The following is an 18,063-nucleotide window of genomic DNA, read 5'->3' on the forward strand; positions in this document are numbered from 1 at the left end:
CTCCATCCTAGCAGTCCAGTACCAAGAGGAATGATGCAGGTGGCCGTCAAGCTTCTTGTCACAAACACACTGGCCCAACACAGGCTTCTTGGAACTGGAAGGAGGTCTTATGCCCAAGCAGGGCAGCCATCGGTTTTAGGTAAAGGACACTTGGCTGCTAACATGGTAAAAGAGAAGAGGTCCAGGAATGGGGGACCTACCTACCCACCGACAGAGTCAACTTGGAATGGATCTATATAGTATCTTTTTTATCTAGCTCTAATAAACTCTTCATGTCTGCTTCTGGGTCACAGAACCCCGGCATTATTGAACTTGCATTTCCACTTGAAGGGTGAACTGTAAGCCTTAAGTAGAAAGAGGATGTTCAAGAATAGGGAGAAGCTGGGGCCCTGCCTCCCAGGTCCTGCCCCTTCTTTTTCTCCCTGCTGCCTCCTCTCCACATGCCCAAGCCACTTACAGGGTGTCCTGTCGCCCAGATCACTCCCTGCTCACCTCCCTACCCTTGCCTCTCTAACCCTCTGCCCTAGGCTGCTGCCGCAGCCTCCAGCCCAGGCTTCAGAGAATTCCCAGGTATTTAGACATTCATTTTATTGCTTAATCGAGCTTGAAGCTGTTTAAATTAATACAAGTTTTCATACTTGGCAGCAAAGGCTTTTACAAGCCCCTTTAGCAGAGAAAGGAGGAGGTTGGGAGAGGATCAAAAAAGAAATTTACCCTGGGCCATTGCCTTCATGAGGTGGGAGCAGATCAGCCACCATAAGGGCCGTGGCACCAAGGCCACCCTCTTGGAGGAGCGGAGTCAGTCCTATGTCTGGGGTCCTGGGTCTCGAGGAGGCCCTCTGTGGAGGAAACTCAGAAGCTCTTGAGCCCCACAGGGGTCCCTGAGGGTTCTGAGGTTCAGCCACAGCACAGGGCCCCAAGGACTGGGCTTATGGCAGTGACGGCACCCTTCCAGTTGCTCCCTGTCAGGCAGGGGCGGCCTTCTGCTGGGGTCGCACCCTTCCACCCACCTGCCCCCTTCCCTCGTCTCTTCACCTGGCTTTCACCCAGCCACTTTCATTACCTTTGTTGAGCATTAATTCCTTCAGCTATGCGCCCCTCTCCCCAGGGAGTGCCTCGCTCCTGGGGCCTGCCTGTCTTCCTAGAAGAGCTTCGGTGGGTGGGTGGGTGCTGAAGAAGAGTGGGATGTTCCCGGAGCTCTGTCTGCTGCTTCTCTCACTCGAGCCCCAGGCTGCACTCACACACGCACACAGCTAACGCAGACTCCCTCGCTTAAGCTGAGCTTACCCTAGTAGCTGTCTGCCAAAAGATCTGAGAAGAGGGGAGTGTTGAGGTTGCCTGGTCAGTGACGTTTCTGTAAGGATGATTCTGGGGTGCGAGAGGCTAGAAACCGGAGGTCCCACTTACAGAACTGAAGTGAAGGGTTCTGAGAGGGTCAGCAGTGGCGGAGCTCCAACAAGCTTCTGCTCTTTGTGCCTGATGAGCCCCTGTCATGTGGTGGCAAGGCCCCGGTGGCCCAGGGCCTCCCCCTGCAGGCTGACACCGCCTTTCTCTGTTCCCCAGGTAGAGGTGGAGGTAGAGAGCATGGACAAGGCCGGCAACTTCATCGGCTGGCTGCACATTGACAGCGCTAACCTGTCCGTCTTGCTGGTGGAGCACGCGCTCTCCAAGGTCCACTTCACTGCTGAGCGCAGCTCCTACTACAAATCCCTGCTGTCTGCTGAGGAGGCCGCCAAGCAGAAGAAAGAGAAGGTACCGGGGTGGAATTGGGCCTGGCTGGGGAGGGGGCGGGTCCCACCCTGGATCTCGGACTTCTCGCCTTCCTGCCCCTCCCCCAAAACACCACAGCCTCCACACAGTGGACAGAGCGGTTTCGTCGTCCCCCACCTGAGGGACCCTGGTTGGTGTTGGTCTCAGACCCCACGTCAGGAACCACACGCGACCAAGGGAAGGGCTGCCAGCATAGGCATCCTCAGCCCTAGGCCTCCTCTGGTGGGCCTGGTACAGGAGAACGGTGTCTGGAAGGTGACCTTGCAGCCCTGAGAGGCATGATGGGGGGGCGCCCCTGGTGAGCAGGAGACCAGGGACTTGTCCCTTCACCAGCCCAGCCCTTCTTTGGTGCCCTCAGAGCAACGGGAGACCTGCAGCCCACTTCTGAATTTCCTACACACGGCCCTGCAGGGAGGCCCATTTTGGAAGCTGCCCCAGGAGATGCATAAAGCTGTTAGGACAACAGATTTATAGCCCATCAGTCTTTGCAGACACTGCATTGAAAAGACAAGGGGGGTGGGTTGGAAAGCAGCTTTTGGAAACAAATGGACGATTAAGGAACCCAGTGGTTTGGTGGTGGGAGCTGGGCTTGGCACCCCCTGACTCAGCCTGTAGACACTGACTTACAGCCCGGCCCCGATAATGGGGATAAATCAGCCGGCCACCAATTTGTCAGGGCTTCTCTGAGCTTGAGGAGGATTTCATGGGACAGCCGTGCTGAGCCATAAATTTGTTCCAGGAATAAACGTTTCCTTCCCCCATGGGGCAGCCATCTGGCTTGCAACTCGCCTCCCAGAGCCAAGGCCCAGACACCTGACAAAAGGAGTAGGGGGCTTCAGGGCCTCGAGGCTCCTCATTCTCTTCCAACCCGGAGCGGCCATCTCCTCATTCAGCCTCTTCCCAACTGTCTTCCCTCAGGGACCAGGGACGCCCACCTGCATCTCTCTCTACCTTTGCTTCCTGTCCCCTGGGCATGAGGGCAGGTGACCAACCCTAATGGGAGTGGAAGAACTCTAGGGAGAGATGACCCAAAAAGCTTGGGACAGGTTGACAGGGACTGTTCATGCCTGGGAGGACTAGGCCACCATGAAGCCTCTAGAGGCTCCCACCCTTGTCCCACCTTGGCTCACATTAAACCCCATCTTCTAGAGTGACAGGGAGCGGGCCACCTCAGCTCCTACCGCAGAGGAACTTCCTCTTGGGTTTCCTGTTGGTGACAGCTGAACTTAAGGCTGCCACCCCCGAGTCCTCTGCCTGCTGCAGGGGAAGGAGCAGATGTGGCGCTGGGGCCTTGTGTGCAAAGGGCTGAACCTTCACCGAAGAATTAGCAGCTGGGGGTCAGTGTGGAAAGCACTTGGCCCTGAGGCTCCGATTTTGAAAGGCTCTTTGCCCCCAGGCTCTGCTCTCTGAGATTCGAGACCCCAGAGGGACCCAGGAGAAGACAGACAGGGGAATCTGGCCTGAGGTGGCAGGACGGGTGCCTTGCTGGTGTTACACTGGGCATCACTCTTTACCGCATGGCGGATTTGTCTGAAAGGGCCCAGGTCATCATTTCACTGGTGCCACATGACAATGGTGAGGGGTCCTCATCAGGAACTACTTACACAGGCTGCGCGTTTGAATTCCAGTCCAGGTCATGTGCAGCGCGCCGTTCTTAGGGCGAGGCCCTGCCTGCCTCTTCTGGGGCTGGTTCCCGGGAGCAGCACGCGTGGAGCGTGGCAGCACCCCTCAGAGTTGGCTGGACTCGGAGAGTTTGGTAGCCAGCTGCAGGACAGCAACTGCATAGCTGAGGTGTCCCCAGGATGTCCAACCTGGCCTCGCTTGTGACCCCAGGAGGGCTGCCTTCGCTGTCCAGAGACAGGCACGTGTGGGGTTAAGCGATCATGGTGGTACGTGTGAGCTAATTAAGGAAAGGTAATACTGAGAGATTTTGTGAGACTAGAAGCCTGCAGAAGTCTTTGGGGGATGTGATCCTGTGTGAGCACGTTTGTGAGCAGGTCCATGTGAGGGAACCTGGCAAGGCTGGTTTCCCAGCCGTGAGAACTTCGCTGCCTCCCTGCTGGACCTCGTTCTTTCCTGTGCCCTGCAGACGCCTCTGCTCTTGAAGATGCTGGTTGGGCCCTCCCCTTCCTCTCCAGGAGTCGCCTGCTGGGTTGTCCCATCCTCCTCCAGGAGTCCTGGGTGGGTCTAAGGGCCAAAGACGGAGCCACAGATGGCAGGCACCAGGACTGCCCTCTCTCCCCAGCAGGGCCCTGGACCGGGCTGGCGTGGCCATTGATTGCCTTTTATTGAACTTGCCTTCCCCACTGGGAGCTTGAAGGCCTCCACCACCGTGGCCCCGTGCCAGCCCCATCCTTGGAGCCTCCTGAGCAGCGATATTAAACAGGATTTAGAAAGGAAGCCTCCAGCCAATGGCGCCTCAGTCCACGTCGCCCATCTCCTGCCAGGAGGCGAATCTGGGGCTCCCTGGGACGGAAGTGCAGGCAAGAGGGAGGGCCAGGGATGGGTGAGGACAGGAGGAGAGACAGTCTGTGCTCCTAACCTGGCCCCACAATGTAGAGGGGACCCGAGCAGGACAGGAACTGGCATGACAGAGCCGCAATGGAGTGGATAAGGGAGCTGCTCCCTTGCCCGTCCCCCCCCCCCCCCCCCGGGTCTGGCTGTGCGGGTCTTTCCCCAGCTCCTCCATCTGCCCAGAGCCTGCAGAGAGAGCCTGAAGGCACTGAATCTGTGTGTGCAGTTACTGTTCTCCCTGGAAGGGGTCTTTGGGTTTTCCTTGTCGTCATCCCGTGGGTGCAGGACGAGGAGCATCCCCCTGGGAATTCCCCCAAACAAGCTCTTTGTCAGGGATCTGAGCAGAGAGAGGGCTGGGGTAGCTGTGGGGAAGTGGCATGTGTCCGGCAGGTGCTGCTGGTATGTCTGTCCCTTGTCTGCCCCAGTTCTGCAGAAGGGCGGCATCAGCCAGTAGGGGCAAAATGTGCCCTCGTTCTAGGGGTTGGCCAGCCTCTCAGCTGACTGTCTCATTCCCACCAAGAAGCCACCTAGCCAGGCTGCATTTACCAGCTTGCCAAGGCCACTGGTAGCCAAGTCCCAGGAGTAGATGGTCATCTCCGTCTCCCGAGGGAGACCTGCAGGGCTCTCCTATTTGAGGGGCCAAGCCAACCCTCTCTTAGAAATGGAGTTCCTGGGGCGCCTGGGTAGCGCAGTCGTTAAGCATCTGCCTTCGGCTCAGGGCGTGATCCCAGCGTTCTGGGATCAAGCCCCACATCAGGCTCCTCCGCTGGGAGCCTGCTTCTTCCTCTCCCACTCCCCCTGCTTGTGTTCCCTCTCTCGCTGGCTGTCTCTATGTCAAATAAATAAATAAAATCTTTAAAAGAAAAGACAAGAAAAGAAGAAAGAAAGAAAGAAAGAAAGAAAGAAAGAAAGAAAGAAAGAAAGAAAGAAAGAAAGAAATGGAGTTCCTTTATCGGAGGAGTAGCTGTCTGTGTCCTACCCTTCGGCCACCTCATGCTTTTGCCATCTTCTCACCTTTGGAGGCAGCAGGGTATCCCCTACTGTGCCTCTTCTAGCACGCAGTGAGCTATGGGACCTCGTTGCAGGACTGGCCCCACCGCTACCCTCCTGGTGGGAGCTAGACGCCTGCAGGCCAGCCCCGAGGCTTTTGTTTGCATCATCCTTGACCTCAAGCTTGTGGCCCACCTGAGCCTGCCAGAAGAGGAACTCCACCCTTCTCCCCCCAGGAGGAAACCTGATGCTGTCGCCCAAGGCGCTTTTGCTTGAGGAGTCATTAGCAGTTTCTGCTCTCACCCTGTCAGTCTGTTCCCAATTCATCAACACTGCTGAGGAGCCTCCTTCCACAAAGCAGAGGGAGGCAGGGCGGGTGAGGATGGAGCCCAGAACTGCTCCCAGGCTCAGACCCCCTCCAGAGCAAGCGCGGCGCCCTGTCTCTCTAATGTGCTGCCTGGGTGCCAGGAAGGTAGGGAGCAGGAAGAGCGAGGTGGGCGGGGAAAGGGCCCACTGACCAGAAGGGAGCAGAGGACAGACCGGGGGGTGGGGGCAGCCGGTGGCTTCAGCTCATTTAAGGCAGTGCTGGCAGTCTTGTGTCTCAGCAGCAGTGAGAGTCCCATCGGCCCTCGAGCTGCACGAATCCTGGCGTGGCTAGGAGTGACTGACTGAATAGTCACTTCCCTGGGGAACTTCCAACTCGCAGGACCCAGGGAGAAAGTCGACCACAACAGGATGTAGGCCTTGCAACCAGAAGTCACTGTGGCTGGCCCCCAAAGTGCCCTCAGCAGTCTGTGCCATGGCCTCTGATTAAAGAGGCCCTTTCACAGAGAAATCCAAAAGCTGGAGACCCCCTCCGGCCTGGAGTCTCTGATCTGACTGCCCTACTGTCTGCCTCCTTTCCTGTGACAACCAGGCCTGCACATGTGGAAAGCAGAGGTGTCTGGATGCTAGTGAGGAAGGAAGAAGCTGTGGTGGGACCCATGTTGGGAGTAGGTGAGAGGGGTCAGGAGCTGTTTGGGTTAGAGTCCAGCCCCACAAGGCGAAAGGCGAGGGCGCTGCCGTGTGTGGCTGGCAGAGGTTTGCACCCAGGTGATGTCTCTCCTATCCCCCTCAGCCACTCCCTGGAGGCCTCCCCTTCTAGTGGAAGCATACTCACACATTAAAGGCAGGAGCATGGCCTGTGCAGGTGTGACCCAAGGAGGTTCAGTAATTCTGACATTCCTGCCCTTCGGCTGCTTCCACGTGTTGTCCAGGGATCTGTGGGTCAGCTGAGAGATCATGGGGTCAAGCGAGCTCCTCTTGCAAGGGAAGACAAGGTGATGCAGGAGGCACATGGCTTGACCGAAGTCAAGCAGCAAATTAAAGGACAGGAGCCCACATCTCCCACCCACAACTTTTCCCACTGCTCAGTGCCGCCCTCTGTCTCTAGAGGCCCCGTCAATGCCAAAATGCCCTCTCGAAGATCTCTAGCACCCAGAGACCTGGGTTTAGATCCTGGTTCTTCTGCTTCTAGCAAGCCTGGATGCCTCCAGTTCTCCATCTATAAAACAGGGTAATGTTAATACCTAGTCAAGGGGATGTCTTGAGGATTCAATGAATTACTACTTAAAGAATGTTTAGAATGGCACCCGGCACCTAGGAAGCATGTAAGTTTTGGCTAGTACTTTTATCACCCCTGTTCTTGTGTGTCTGTGGGACCCCATGTGTGGTCCCGTCCCTCACCCCGTTCTCAGTGCTCAGCTGGACAGCCCCCACCCTCTCCTGCTCTGACAGGCTTCACTACTGGGATAATCTCCTGGCCGCAGGATTGGACTTGACACGCTGTCACATCGAATCAGCTTCTGAGCTGAGGCGGGCCTGACAGTGCAGGGCCAGGGGAGGAGGGGAGAGGCGAGGGTGGAGGGGAGTGGCCCAGCTTCTGAGCTGGGGTCAGAGCAACCTGCTTGAGGTGAAGGCAGAGAAGTTGCTGAGACAAGGCATTCTTGAATGGTGACAAGCCTTCCCCTCCATGGCCCAGGGCTGTCACTTGGGGAGCCTCAGAAGCACCATGGCCCTGGACAGTGCGAGGGCCTGGAGAGTTCAGAGTGACCCCTACAGAGTGGTGTCGGGGGAGGAAGGGTGGGGACCCAGAACCTTGGCGGTTCTCACTGTGGTGTGCGTGAGGATTGCCTGGGAGCCTGCTCTGGTTTGTTTTACTTCCTCTGAGTGCAGTTGTACCAGATCCTAACTTGGTAGACCTGGCACCCAGGTACCAGCATTTTTAATAAGCTCCCCAGTTGCTTCTGATCCCTTCCCGAATCTGAGAACTGATTGATCGGAAGAACTTCAGAGCACTCTCCTTACCCACTCAGAGGTAGGAGTTCTAGGGGCTCAGCTCAGTGTGATGTGAGTGTCCTGTGGTGACCCGCACACTCACCCCAGGGGTGACCCCACTTGCCCAAAGCCCCTGTCCCGTGTCCTGTCTGGCTTCACTTCCTAATCCCCTCCCCCCTTTGCTGACCGCACGCGCAGGTCTGGGCCCACTATGAAGAGCAGCCCGTGGAGGAGGTGGCACCCGTGCTGGAGGAGAAGGAGCGCTCGGCCAGCTACAAGCCGGTGTTCGTGACCGAGATCACCGATGACCTGCACTTCTATGTGCAGGATGTGGAGACCGGTGAGTACGCTGGCCCAGCCTGCCCCCAGGACCCCCTCGGTTCGTTGGGAGGAAGGGGCCCAGCCCACGGCTCCCAGGGGCCTCTCCCAAGTAGCCTATGGCTGCTGCCCATCCCCTGAGCCCCACGCACGGCCCTGGGCCCTCGGGTCATTTCATGAACTGCAAGTGAGCCCTGGAGTGGCCGAGGCTCAGCAGGGCCTCTGAGGGCTAGTGAGGTAAGCTGTCTTGTCTGGGTAGTACTCCAAGATTCTTGGAGAATTGTTTTGCTCTCAGACACCCCTGGCTGGGCTAGCCATGGGGATCTGTAGCTCTTAGAGTCTATCAGGAAGCAGGGAACACATTGTCTCTATGTGGTCAGGAAGCACAAACCAGCATCACTTAACCCTCCTCCCCCTCAGCTTTCTTGGGAAGGCAGCAGGAGGAGAGGAGCCTGGGCTTTTTTCTCTAGGATTTCTCCTTCTCTAGAGGTTACCATAGCCCTGAGTGGTAGCCAGTTGCCATGGAAACAGGCAGCACTCTAGGGGAAGTCATCCCTGGGCAGTCTTTCTGAAGGACCCTCTGTCTCCATCCTCCTCCTTCCTCCTGCCCTCAAGGGCTGTGCACTGTGGCCAGGGTCATTTCAGCAGACACCTCAGGCTTCTGGAGGACGGGGGGCAGTAGAGGCCACTCTCATAGGGGTGGCCCTGTGGCCCTTCCAGCTCAACTTCCCACCTCCACTCCCTTTGCTCTCTCTAACCTGCCCTCCCTTCTCTCCTTGACATCCTGTGCAGGGAACCATGTTAGTTGAGGGCAGAGGAAAAAGCTCTACAGGCCGCCTCTGGGTCCAAGGAGCCAGATCCTTGCAAGGCAGAGGGGCCTGAAGATGTCACTGGCACTCGAGGCAGCCCCACAGGTGGCAGGCTGTGGCTAGCCACCCCCCACCCCCAGGCCCCTCCAGATCATCAGCCTCGTCTCAGCCACTTCCCTCTAATGACATTTCCCAGGCAGCTGCTCTCTGGCCATGTCAGTTCACCAAGAAAAACTAACCTTCCTAAGCCCTGGGCTCACTCTACTTGGGAGGGGAAAGAGCCAGGCAGGAGTAGAGATGGTCTGATGAGCCTTGAGGATTAGGTTCCCTTGAGGTCAGCTGCAATCCTGCTGAAAGGTGGCCCAGCCCCGCCAGGTCTGGGTGGTGTGACAAGGAAAGGAGTCTTTCAGTGGTGGTCCAGGCAGGAAGGAGGCAGTTTCGGAGCACAGGAGCCAGAAAGAAGGGGCTTCAGGAAGCTTGGAGAAAAGGGAACTCTAAAGAAGCCCCTGCCCAAGGTACGACAGCTCCCTGGCAGTCTCTGCCTGGCCTCTGGATCCTGTGTGGCCCTGGATCAGGGCCCTGAAGCCTCCAGGGGACAGAGCTTGAGGGTTCGAGGCCTTCAGCCAGTAATCTCAGAGGCTTCCCCACCTGGCTATCTCTGGCGGCTGTAGGGAGCCAGGACACTGCAGTGAGGGATGGCCAAGGCAGGAAATCAGGAGAAAAGGAACAAAAGGGGAAACCATGTATTCTTGGAATATTGGAGAGGGGAGTGAGATGCTTGTTGGCACACTACCTGGAGGGCTGCTGTGGGCTCCAGAGAAAACCTGACCTCGGTTGGTTCCATAAAAATCTATGAAAATAAACTTAAGCATCTACAGCTTCCCTCTTCTGAAACCTTTCATCCTCTCTTGGGGGACATCCTCCTGCCTTGTGTCTCTTCTCTTAATTAAAGCCTGCCTTCAGGAAGGATCTAATGAAATGATGAAAGCATTGCCATTAGCTGTAAATGACCAGCCAGGCTCTGTGCAAGGACCTGTTTGCAGGAGGCAAAGTCTGCTTCTGTTGCCTTGGAGCAAAAAAAAAATAAAAAATAAAAATAGACCAAGTATAGAAAGAATTTGTCTGTGTAGAGGGTTTACTGCTGGGACGGTGGCCCTATGCAGAGGCCCAGGAGTGGACACGGCCTTGTGCACATATGCAGAGTGCATCTTCAATACCGTTGAATTCTTTTTTGTTTTAAAGATTTTACTTACTGATCTGACAGAGAACAAGAACACAGACAGGGGGAGCAGGAGAGGGAGAGGCAGACTCCCCGCTAGCAGGGAGCCCAATGCAGGGCCCAATCCTAGGACCCGAGCCGAAAGCAGATGCTTAACTGACTGAGCCGCCCAGGCACCCCGAATACAGTTGAATTCTTAAGCACGCTGCATGCGTCAGGGATTTGCTAGGCCTTGCCAGAGCAGACAGAACCAAGCGAGCAAGCATCTGTGCCCTGAAGGAGCTCACAGCGCAGTGGCAGGAACATGAGCCAGACAAGGAACATACAAGGCCAACTGTGACAAGTGTAGCAACAACCAACATGTGTTAGGCACCTGTTACAGTGTGGCTTGCACCCCAGAGGTGGAAAGAAGAACCCCATACCCACACCACACGTACCCAGCTACCCTCACCTCAGAGAGCAAAGGGGACACAACGGGCCTGATGCAGAGCTCGAATCCGGGCCAAGGGGGGTGGGAAGGTGAAGTTACTGGGGACTGATGCTTAGTGGAGTGGGGGTGGGGACACAGCAGAAAGAAGCAAGGGAGGGAACCTGAGAGGACCCTGGGCGTTGCCAAACCTGGTGATTACCAGCTGACAAACAGCAGGGATTCAGGATTCAGGAAGAACAGGCAGAGAAGGAGACTCTCCCTGCCCAACCAAAGAGAGCACTGAGTTGGGGTAAGAGGTTGGAACCCCAACCTGGCAGTACCAAAGTTTGCTTTTGCACGTATCACGCGGTAAGCAAGGTCAGAGTAGCCAAGTTTGAATATACTGAGATTGGGCCCTCCTCCCCGAGTTGCTCCCCATCTTCCGTGGCTCAGAGTCTGAGGCCCTTTCCTTGCCCAGGGCTGTATGGGGCCCCCTCCTTCATCCCCACATTTGCCCCTGGGAGACGCTGGCAAAGAGTGGCTGCTGTCAGTCATCACTCCTGTGATGGGCAGGCCAGACCGGCCCTTGTAGGAGTGGGTGTACGCTGGCCCGCTCCCACCCTGGACAAGGCTGCTTGGCCCTGCCCCACATCCCTGCGCTTCATCCACCTCCATAAGTGCAGCCCAGGAACATTCCCAGCGGCTTCCGCAGCCCTGGCCAGTGGACTGGAGAGCTGAGGTTGGAAGGAAGACTGTGTGCCTCTGACGCCTGACGTGTCAGCAAGCCCCGTCCCACTTTTGAAGACAGCATGAGCCTCTTGAGCAGAGACCACAGGGGACTTGCCTATGGAACGGGACAGGCCCATGCCACAGGCGCCCTACAGAACACCACATCCTGCCTGCTCCCCAACCCAGGGCTCACTCCCTCCTCCTGCCCCGCAGGCACCCAGCTGGAGAAGCTGATGGAGAACATGCGAAATGACATCGCCAGCCACCCTCCTGTTGAAGGTTCCTATGCACCCCGCCGGGGAGAATTCTGCATTGCCAAGTTTGTAGATGGAGAATGGTAAGCCACCTGGACCCGAGCGGAGCAGAGTCTTAAGAGCGATAGCCGGTCTGTCCTCAGGACACAGGCCTGCAGAGCTACCAGGTAGACTTCAGACATTTGCCTTAGCAACCTGGTTTCCACTGGGTGGTGGTGTTGACCTTGGCCCGCTCTCCAATACGGCCCTCTTCATTGCTCGCAGCCCGTCTGGGGCCTGTGATTTGCCTGCAGCCCAGTCAGCCTCAAGTATACAAGCGGTGTCTCTTCTCCTCACTCCTGGGAAACTCTGTTGGGGGAGCCGTGGCTGGCTGAGACTCTCCGACACAGCCCTCACCCCGCACAGGAAAAATGATGTCACGTAGGGTGGGGAGGGCGAAGGCTGGTTCTCTGTGAGCCCAGACCAGCCGCCCGACCCTCCGCCCCAGCTGTCTGGGACATGACCAGGAGCACTCACAGCCTGCAAGAAGGTCACTATGTCTGATCTACCAAGAGTAGGGCCCTTGCCTTCCCTGGGTGACGAAGTGACTTGGATGTGTTCCCTGCCGCGGCCTCCCAGACAGATCTGCCGGCTAATTACAGCTGCTGTTTAGTGTGCTGGCTTTAAACAGCAGACATCAATCTAGTCATTAGTCTCGTTGCTTTATGCCCCAAGGACACATTAATCTGCTCCACATGCTCCCTTCTCCCTCCCTCTGCTCCCAGCTATGCTCTGATTCCACTAGATGGTGGCCACAGTGCCCAAGCCTGGGCCTTCATGGAGTCTGAGAGCTGCCCTCCGTGACACCCATGGGTGTTCGCCCTGAGCCCTGGGCAGGGAAGTGTCATGGCCCTGCCCTGCTGTCACTACGGTGCCGGGGAGGCCACACTCATCAGGGCTGTCCCTTGAGCTCTGCCCGCGCTGCTGTTGCAGGTACCGCGCCCGAGTGGAAAAAGTCGAGTCTCCTGCCAAAGTGCACGTCTTCTACATTGACTATGGCAATGTGAGTGTGGGGGCCGGGAGGCGGAGGAGTAGGCAAAGGAGGGGCCCCGGGTGGCTGCCGGGTCAGCTCAGCACAGGAGTCCCCTAGGTCAAGTCACTGTGAGCTCTCAGAGGTCTCTGTAAGCTCTGAACCCCTTACTGACAGAATGGTGAGCATGTGGGCATCTGTACTGGTGGTGGAACAGGCCACTGGACTCAGAAGTCTCCTTTCCAGGCCCCAGGGGTGAGTGCCCAGCCACACCCATGGTTCCCCGTCTTCTCCCAACTTCTTTGAAGGGAGGGCCCGTGGAGGCCCTCCACACCCCACGGCTCCTGGTCGTGCTTGACCAGGTGCTTGTGTGCTGGTCCAAACCAAGGCTTGCTGGGAGGGGACAGACCCAAGGGGGCAGTGACTAGCACCCTTGAGAAAAGCCCCCTCAGGCTGGGCCTGAGAGTCTGTTAATAATTCTGGGAGATTCCCTGTGGGCACAGCAGCAAGCAGGAGAGAAAGTCGCAGTTCAGAACCATGCTTCTCCTGAGGTGTGACGATGCATGTCTGCTTTCCTCAGGGACTAGGGTTAAGGGTCGATGAGCAGAAGCCCAGAGTTGGCCCGTGCTCCCAACTTCCCACCAGGGGATACACAAAAGAGGTCCTGCCACGTTATGGGACTGTCGGGACCCTTGTCTCCGTGTGCTTTCCCAGGAGAGCACCCCCTAGCCTGTGGAAAAATAAGAAACCCATGTCACAGAGAGAAGGCATTGGGGGAAAAAATGGAAATTATGGTTAGAGACGAGTTATCAAGTTGATTATTTTAGTAGAGCCACCAGGTGTGCCAGCCCCGGGCCTAGGTTGAGAAGGTGAGAGCCACGGCTGCCCGCCTGCTGCAGGGGCCAGCCTGGCACGTTCCCCCAAGCCATCACTAACTTGGCAAGCCTGCGCATGGGCTAAGTGGGAGCAAGTCATGGCGGGGGCCTGAGTTAGAATTCCAGAGGCCTGGCCACAGAAGTTGTCCTGTGAGAGCAAGGGGGCATCACGTGTGTAATGCTCTTGGCCTGACGTGTCCTCTGCAGAGAGAGATCCTGCCGTCCTCCCGCCTGGGGACCCTGCCTCCTGCCTTCAGCACTCGTGTGCTGCCTGCTCAAGCCACAGAGTATGCCTTTGCCTTCATCCAGGTGCCCCAAGACGTGAGTCTACACATCTCCCTCCCTCCTTCCCTTCCTTCCAAAGGGGGCTGTCCGATGACACGCAGCCACTAACGCGGCCCTCACAGGCTGCCAGGAGATGGAAACAGTGACCAATAGTCTGTTAGTGACTGGACCCAAGAGATGGGAGTGACCGGGGAAGTTGAGGGAAGGTGCACCAAGGAGGTGGCATTGGAGCGTCTGAGCTGATTCTTTAGACGGATGGGCCCAGTGGGCCAGGGCACTTGACAAGACTAGTCCACACAGTTGCGAGTCCAGGACCTTGTGGGCAGTGGCAGGAGATGAGAGTGGAGAGATAAGTCAGGGCCTGGCGGCTGGGGACAGGGTTTTCAGCAGAGGTGTGACATGGTCAAATCGGGTTCTGCAAGTTCCTTCAGGGAACTTTGTTAGAGACTGGATGGAGTCTTGGGAGACCGACCATGGCAGTTGGAAGTCCAGGCTAGAGACAGTGACAGCCAAACCAGGGCCACGCCAGAGGGGCCAGGTCGCAGCGCCATGTGGGGGGGAGGGCAGGAAGTGGGGAACAGACGGTGACTGGGTTTCTTACATGTGGCTATGATGCTGTTCGCCAAGATGCAAGGATGAGGAGCAAATCGGGCTGTGGGAACTCCAGGCAGCTCGATAGTGTTCAGTTTGGGAAGCGAGGAAACCTAGAATCACGGACTTGTAGCTAAAACCATGGGTGCATACAGGGCAAGTATGTGGAAGACAGGGTGCGAAAGAGAGCGAGCCTTGGCAAGTGCTGGTCTTCCCCGAGCCAAAGAAGAATCTGACGCAGAATGTGCATCCGGAGAGGAGCACTTGGGCTCAGGGTCACAGAGCCACCCAGTTTCCAGAGGCGGGGAGCCCGGTCTGCGGTGTCCAGCTCCCCAGGGGAGGTCAGGCTTAAGGCTTGGCGGGTACCCTTGGCTTGGGCACCAGCGGAGGTCTGGGGTGCTCTGAGCAGCCTGCATGAAGCTGCTGCCAGAGGCAGGGCACTAAGGAGCAGATGGTGGGGTAGGAATCGGTGCCGTAGAACATTGTCTGCCTTTTCATGAACCTTGCTGAAGGGCAGAAGAGAAACAGTAGGAGAAGAGGGTGACAAAATAGGTCAAGGGGCAGTTTCTAAGGGTAGGGAGACATGAGCATGGAGAGAGCCTGAGAGGACAGTGCGTGCACAAAAGCAGGGCCTGTGAAGGGTCACGGTGCTGGGGCACAGTCCTGTAGAGGTGGGGTGATGGGGACCAGGCAGCAAGGGGGTGGTTAGTTTGGGATGGACAAAAGCCACTTTTTCTCAGAGACCCAAGGCAGGTGGGCAGGGTACAGGGGTGGGTGACAAGGATGGGATGTATGCAGATAGGCTTGGCAGGGAGGGAAAGGACAGGACAGGGAGAGGGGGCACTGCTGGTCCAGAGGCTGTTTCCTTCCTCATTAGGATGTGAGTAGGAAGTGAGATGCTGGCACCTGCTGAACTCTTGCTTGGAGGTCCATGAACAGGCCCTGGGGCCCACATGGCTGCCTTTGAAGCTTGCAATTCCCTCTCCCACTAACATGCATGTGTGTCTGCTCCAGGAGGATGCTCGAACAGACGCCGTGGACAGCGTGGTGCGGGATATCCAGAACACTCAGTGCCTGCTTAACGTGGAACACCTGAGCGCTGGCTGTCCCCATGTCACCCTGCAGTTTGCTGATTCCAAGGGGGACGTGGGGCTGGGCTTGGTGAAGGAGGGACTGGTCATGGTGGAGGTGCGCAAGGAGAAGCAGTTCCAGAAAGTGGTATGTGATGTGGGGGCAGGCTTCTCACCTCTCCCCACCTACCATCACAGAGGGCGCTGGGGCTACACCAAGAGCCAGTGACGGAGCAGGGAACCCTCTATCCTGCTGCTCCTGCTGGGGAAAGATAATGGGTTTGGGTTTGTTGGGGTTTAAAAAAAAAAAAGCTAATTGCATCCCAAATTAATTGGTTGCAGGCTTGGCTGAGAATGCAGCTATAAGCTAGAGCGGGAGGTGTCCCTTTGCGGATGCCCCCAGGTGGCAGGCTGGAAAGCCTTTCCAGGGGTGGCCTGGAGAGGGCCACAGCCTGTCACTGCCTCCGCCTCCCTTTACCACTTCCTTCTCTCTAACATACAGTTCCCAAGTCTGGAGCCAGCAGCTCGCACACAGTGACACCTGGAGCCAGACTCGACTGGGACAGGGGCCCTAAGGGACGGCCCCTCCAGCCCTCTGGCTTGTCTGCAAAGCCCCCGGGGTGTGGAGCGGGGCTGGGCCTGAGTCTCCCCATCATGAGATGAGGAGGTTGCCTCAGGCTTCACTGCTTCACAGGCTGGACCATGAGGGGCCTGCAGCCGACACCCAGGGACCACCTGCACTGTCTCCCTTACTGAGAGTGGGGAGTTGGGACGGGCGCCTCACCATCAGGACAGGCTGGTGGGAAGCCCCCACACTCCCCCTGAGAGGAGGGATGAGAACAGCAGCGCTGAAAGCCCCGTTCTCTCTCCATTGTGCCCTTCGCCTTTTCCCAGGCCTCCCCTTCTCACGGGCTGTGGGCTTGTGGCACTGGTTGTGCAGGTTGGTGATTCGTTTGAAACAAGACCTCAGGGTCAATTGCTAATGTGTCCTCTGGACAGGAGAACCGTGACACCCCAAGTCCTCTCACTAGAGACCCCCATTGTCTTGAGATTGCCCTGGGAAGTAGCATAAGTTTCCCTGTAGAAGCCTGAGATCTCACTGTCTCCCCTATGAAGCTCCCCGTCATGTCTCTGGTGTCTAGAACATTCCTTTGCCCAGTATCTGAGATGAACACCCTCCCTACAAGTGTTCATTCATTCATTGATTCATTCTTTCAACCAACATTTATTGAAGGCCTACGTATCTCCATGAACAGGAGACAACATTTCTGCCCTATGGAGCTTACATTCAAGCATGAGTTGACAAAAACATTTATACTAAATCAGTGAAATTGGCTGATAGGAGAGAAATGCAACAGAAAAAGAGAAAATAGAAATCAGGGGACTCAGGAGTGTGGGGGAGGGGTGATTGGAATTTTAAATGGGGTTATTTGAGGCTTCATTAAGATGGTGATGCTTTATGGAAGACTTGAAGGAGCGAGATAGGTGGCCAGGTGGACCTGAGGGGAAGAGCATCTCAGGCAGATGGAACAGCCAGCACAGAGAGTCAAGGAACAGCAAGTAGGCCAGTGTGACTATGCACCTGGGATTTTACTCTGGGGGAGCTGGCGATCCGCTGAGCAGGGGAGTGATGCAGACCAGACCCGGGCAGTCTCCAGGGTCATTCCGGCTGCTCGGCTACAAATACCCCCTTTGTGACCTCCCTTTCTTCCCTTATCCCTCCAGATCACAGAGTACCTGAATGCCCAGGAGTCAGCCAAGAGTGCCAGGGTGAGTTTTTTCCTCAACGGTTCCAGGGGGAGCTTAAAAAGAGCACTTAGTCCCAGGGTTCCAGCGGGTCCCACCTCCCTCATGGTCATTTTCTGCCTTCTCACAGCTGAACCTGTGGCGCTATGGAGACTTCCGGGCCGATGATGCTGATGAGTTTGGCTACAGCCGCTAAGGAGGGAAGCGGGTCTGGCGCCCAGCCCCGCTCACACCAGTACCTCTTCCTCTGCAGGGAGGGTGTTTTCAGCTCCAGACCCCAGATCAGGGGTGTAGATTGGGTCCAGCTTTGCTTCAGTGTATGGAAATGTCTTGTGGGGTGGCATCTGGGCTGGAGGTGGGGTGGGGGAGCCCGGGGCTTTCAGGGGGCAGGCCATTGTCTTCTGAGATGACAGGCACTGCCATCCACAGTCTCTTCCAGCTGATTTTGTGTTTTTATTCGGGGGTTTGGTTTGTTGTTTTTTTTTAAGTTGTCCTCGAATCAGGAAGAAACATGAAAGACTTTGTCCTAACGTAGGGCATGATCCTGACACCCAAGGCCAGCTGCCAGCTGGCACCCCACTTCTATCCCAGGTTCCCTTCTTCCCTGCTCTCTGTCCAGCTGTTGATTATGTGATTTCTCTGACGCGTCCATTCTCAAATGCCAGCGTGTCTACATCTGCCCCCTGCCAGCCCTCCCCACTTCTGTATTTAAAGCTTTCGAGGCCCAATAAAATAGTACCTGCTGTCTGCAGCCCTTGTTGGTCATGGTGGAGTCTAGAGCGTGGGATCTCGACAGCCCCAGCAGGAGGAGACTTGGGCACTTTAATGACCCTCAACATGGTTATCTGCATGCCTGGCCTCAGCCCTAGAAACCTAGCCAGCCGGGGAAGCAGGGCAGTTCTTCAGAGTCACAGGCAACTCCTAGGACCTGGGAAGTGTGATGGTACCCTGGCCGTCGGGCAGAAGGCTGGAGATCCTCTCCTTTAACTCAGCAGTCCAGACCCCTGCTGCACATGGCCGCCCTCAAGGATCTTGGAGATTTCCAGCAGCTCAGCAAGCAGTGCCCAGGACTGGCCACACATTGAAGGCTGGGTTCGGTTTCACCAGGCCCCTGCAGAGAGTTGCTGGCACCGTCCTTTGCTAAGTTCTTCCGGAGGGA

General features: G+C 56.7%; 1 protein-coding gene across 1 annotated transcript in view; it reads left to right on the plus strand.

Moving 5' to 3' along the window:
• SND1 (staphylococcal nuclease and tudor domain containing 1) overlaps positions 1–17,655 on the plus strand; it is a 405,871-nt gene extending 388,216 nt beyond the window's left edge. The window contains exons 17-24 of the mRNA XM_026510519.4: positions 1,564–1,752; positions 7,789–7,930; positions 11,288–11,411; positions 12,301–12,370; positions 13,420–13,533; positions 15,103–15,306; positions 16,884–16,928; positions 17,035–17,655. Of these exons, the coding sequence (XP_026366304.3) occupies positions 1,564–1,752; positions 7,789–7,930; positions 11,288–11,411; positions 12,301–12,370; positions 13,420–13,533; positions 15,103–15,306; positions 16,884–16,928; positions 17,035–17,100 (954 nt within the window). The 3' untranslated portion in view covers positions 17,101–17,655. The remainder of the gene's footprint in view (positions 1–1,563; positions 1,753–7,788; positions 7,931–11,287; positions 11,412–12,300; positions 12,371–13,419; positions 13,534–15,102; positions 15,307–16,883; positions 16,929–17,034) is intronic.
• The last annotated feature ends 408 nt before the right edge of the window (positions 17,656–18,063 follow it).

The sequence above is a fragment of the Ursus arctos genome, unplaced genomic scaffold (genome assembly GCF_023065955.2).
Source record: "Ursus arctos isolate Adak ecotype North America unplaced genomic scaffold, UrsArc2.0 scaffold_3, whole genome shotgun sequence".
Taxonomy (NCBI): domain Eukaryota; kingdom Metazoa; phylum Chordata; class Mammalia; order Carnivora; family Ursidae; genus Ursus; species Ursus arctos.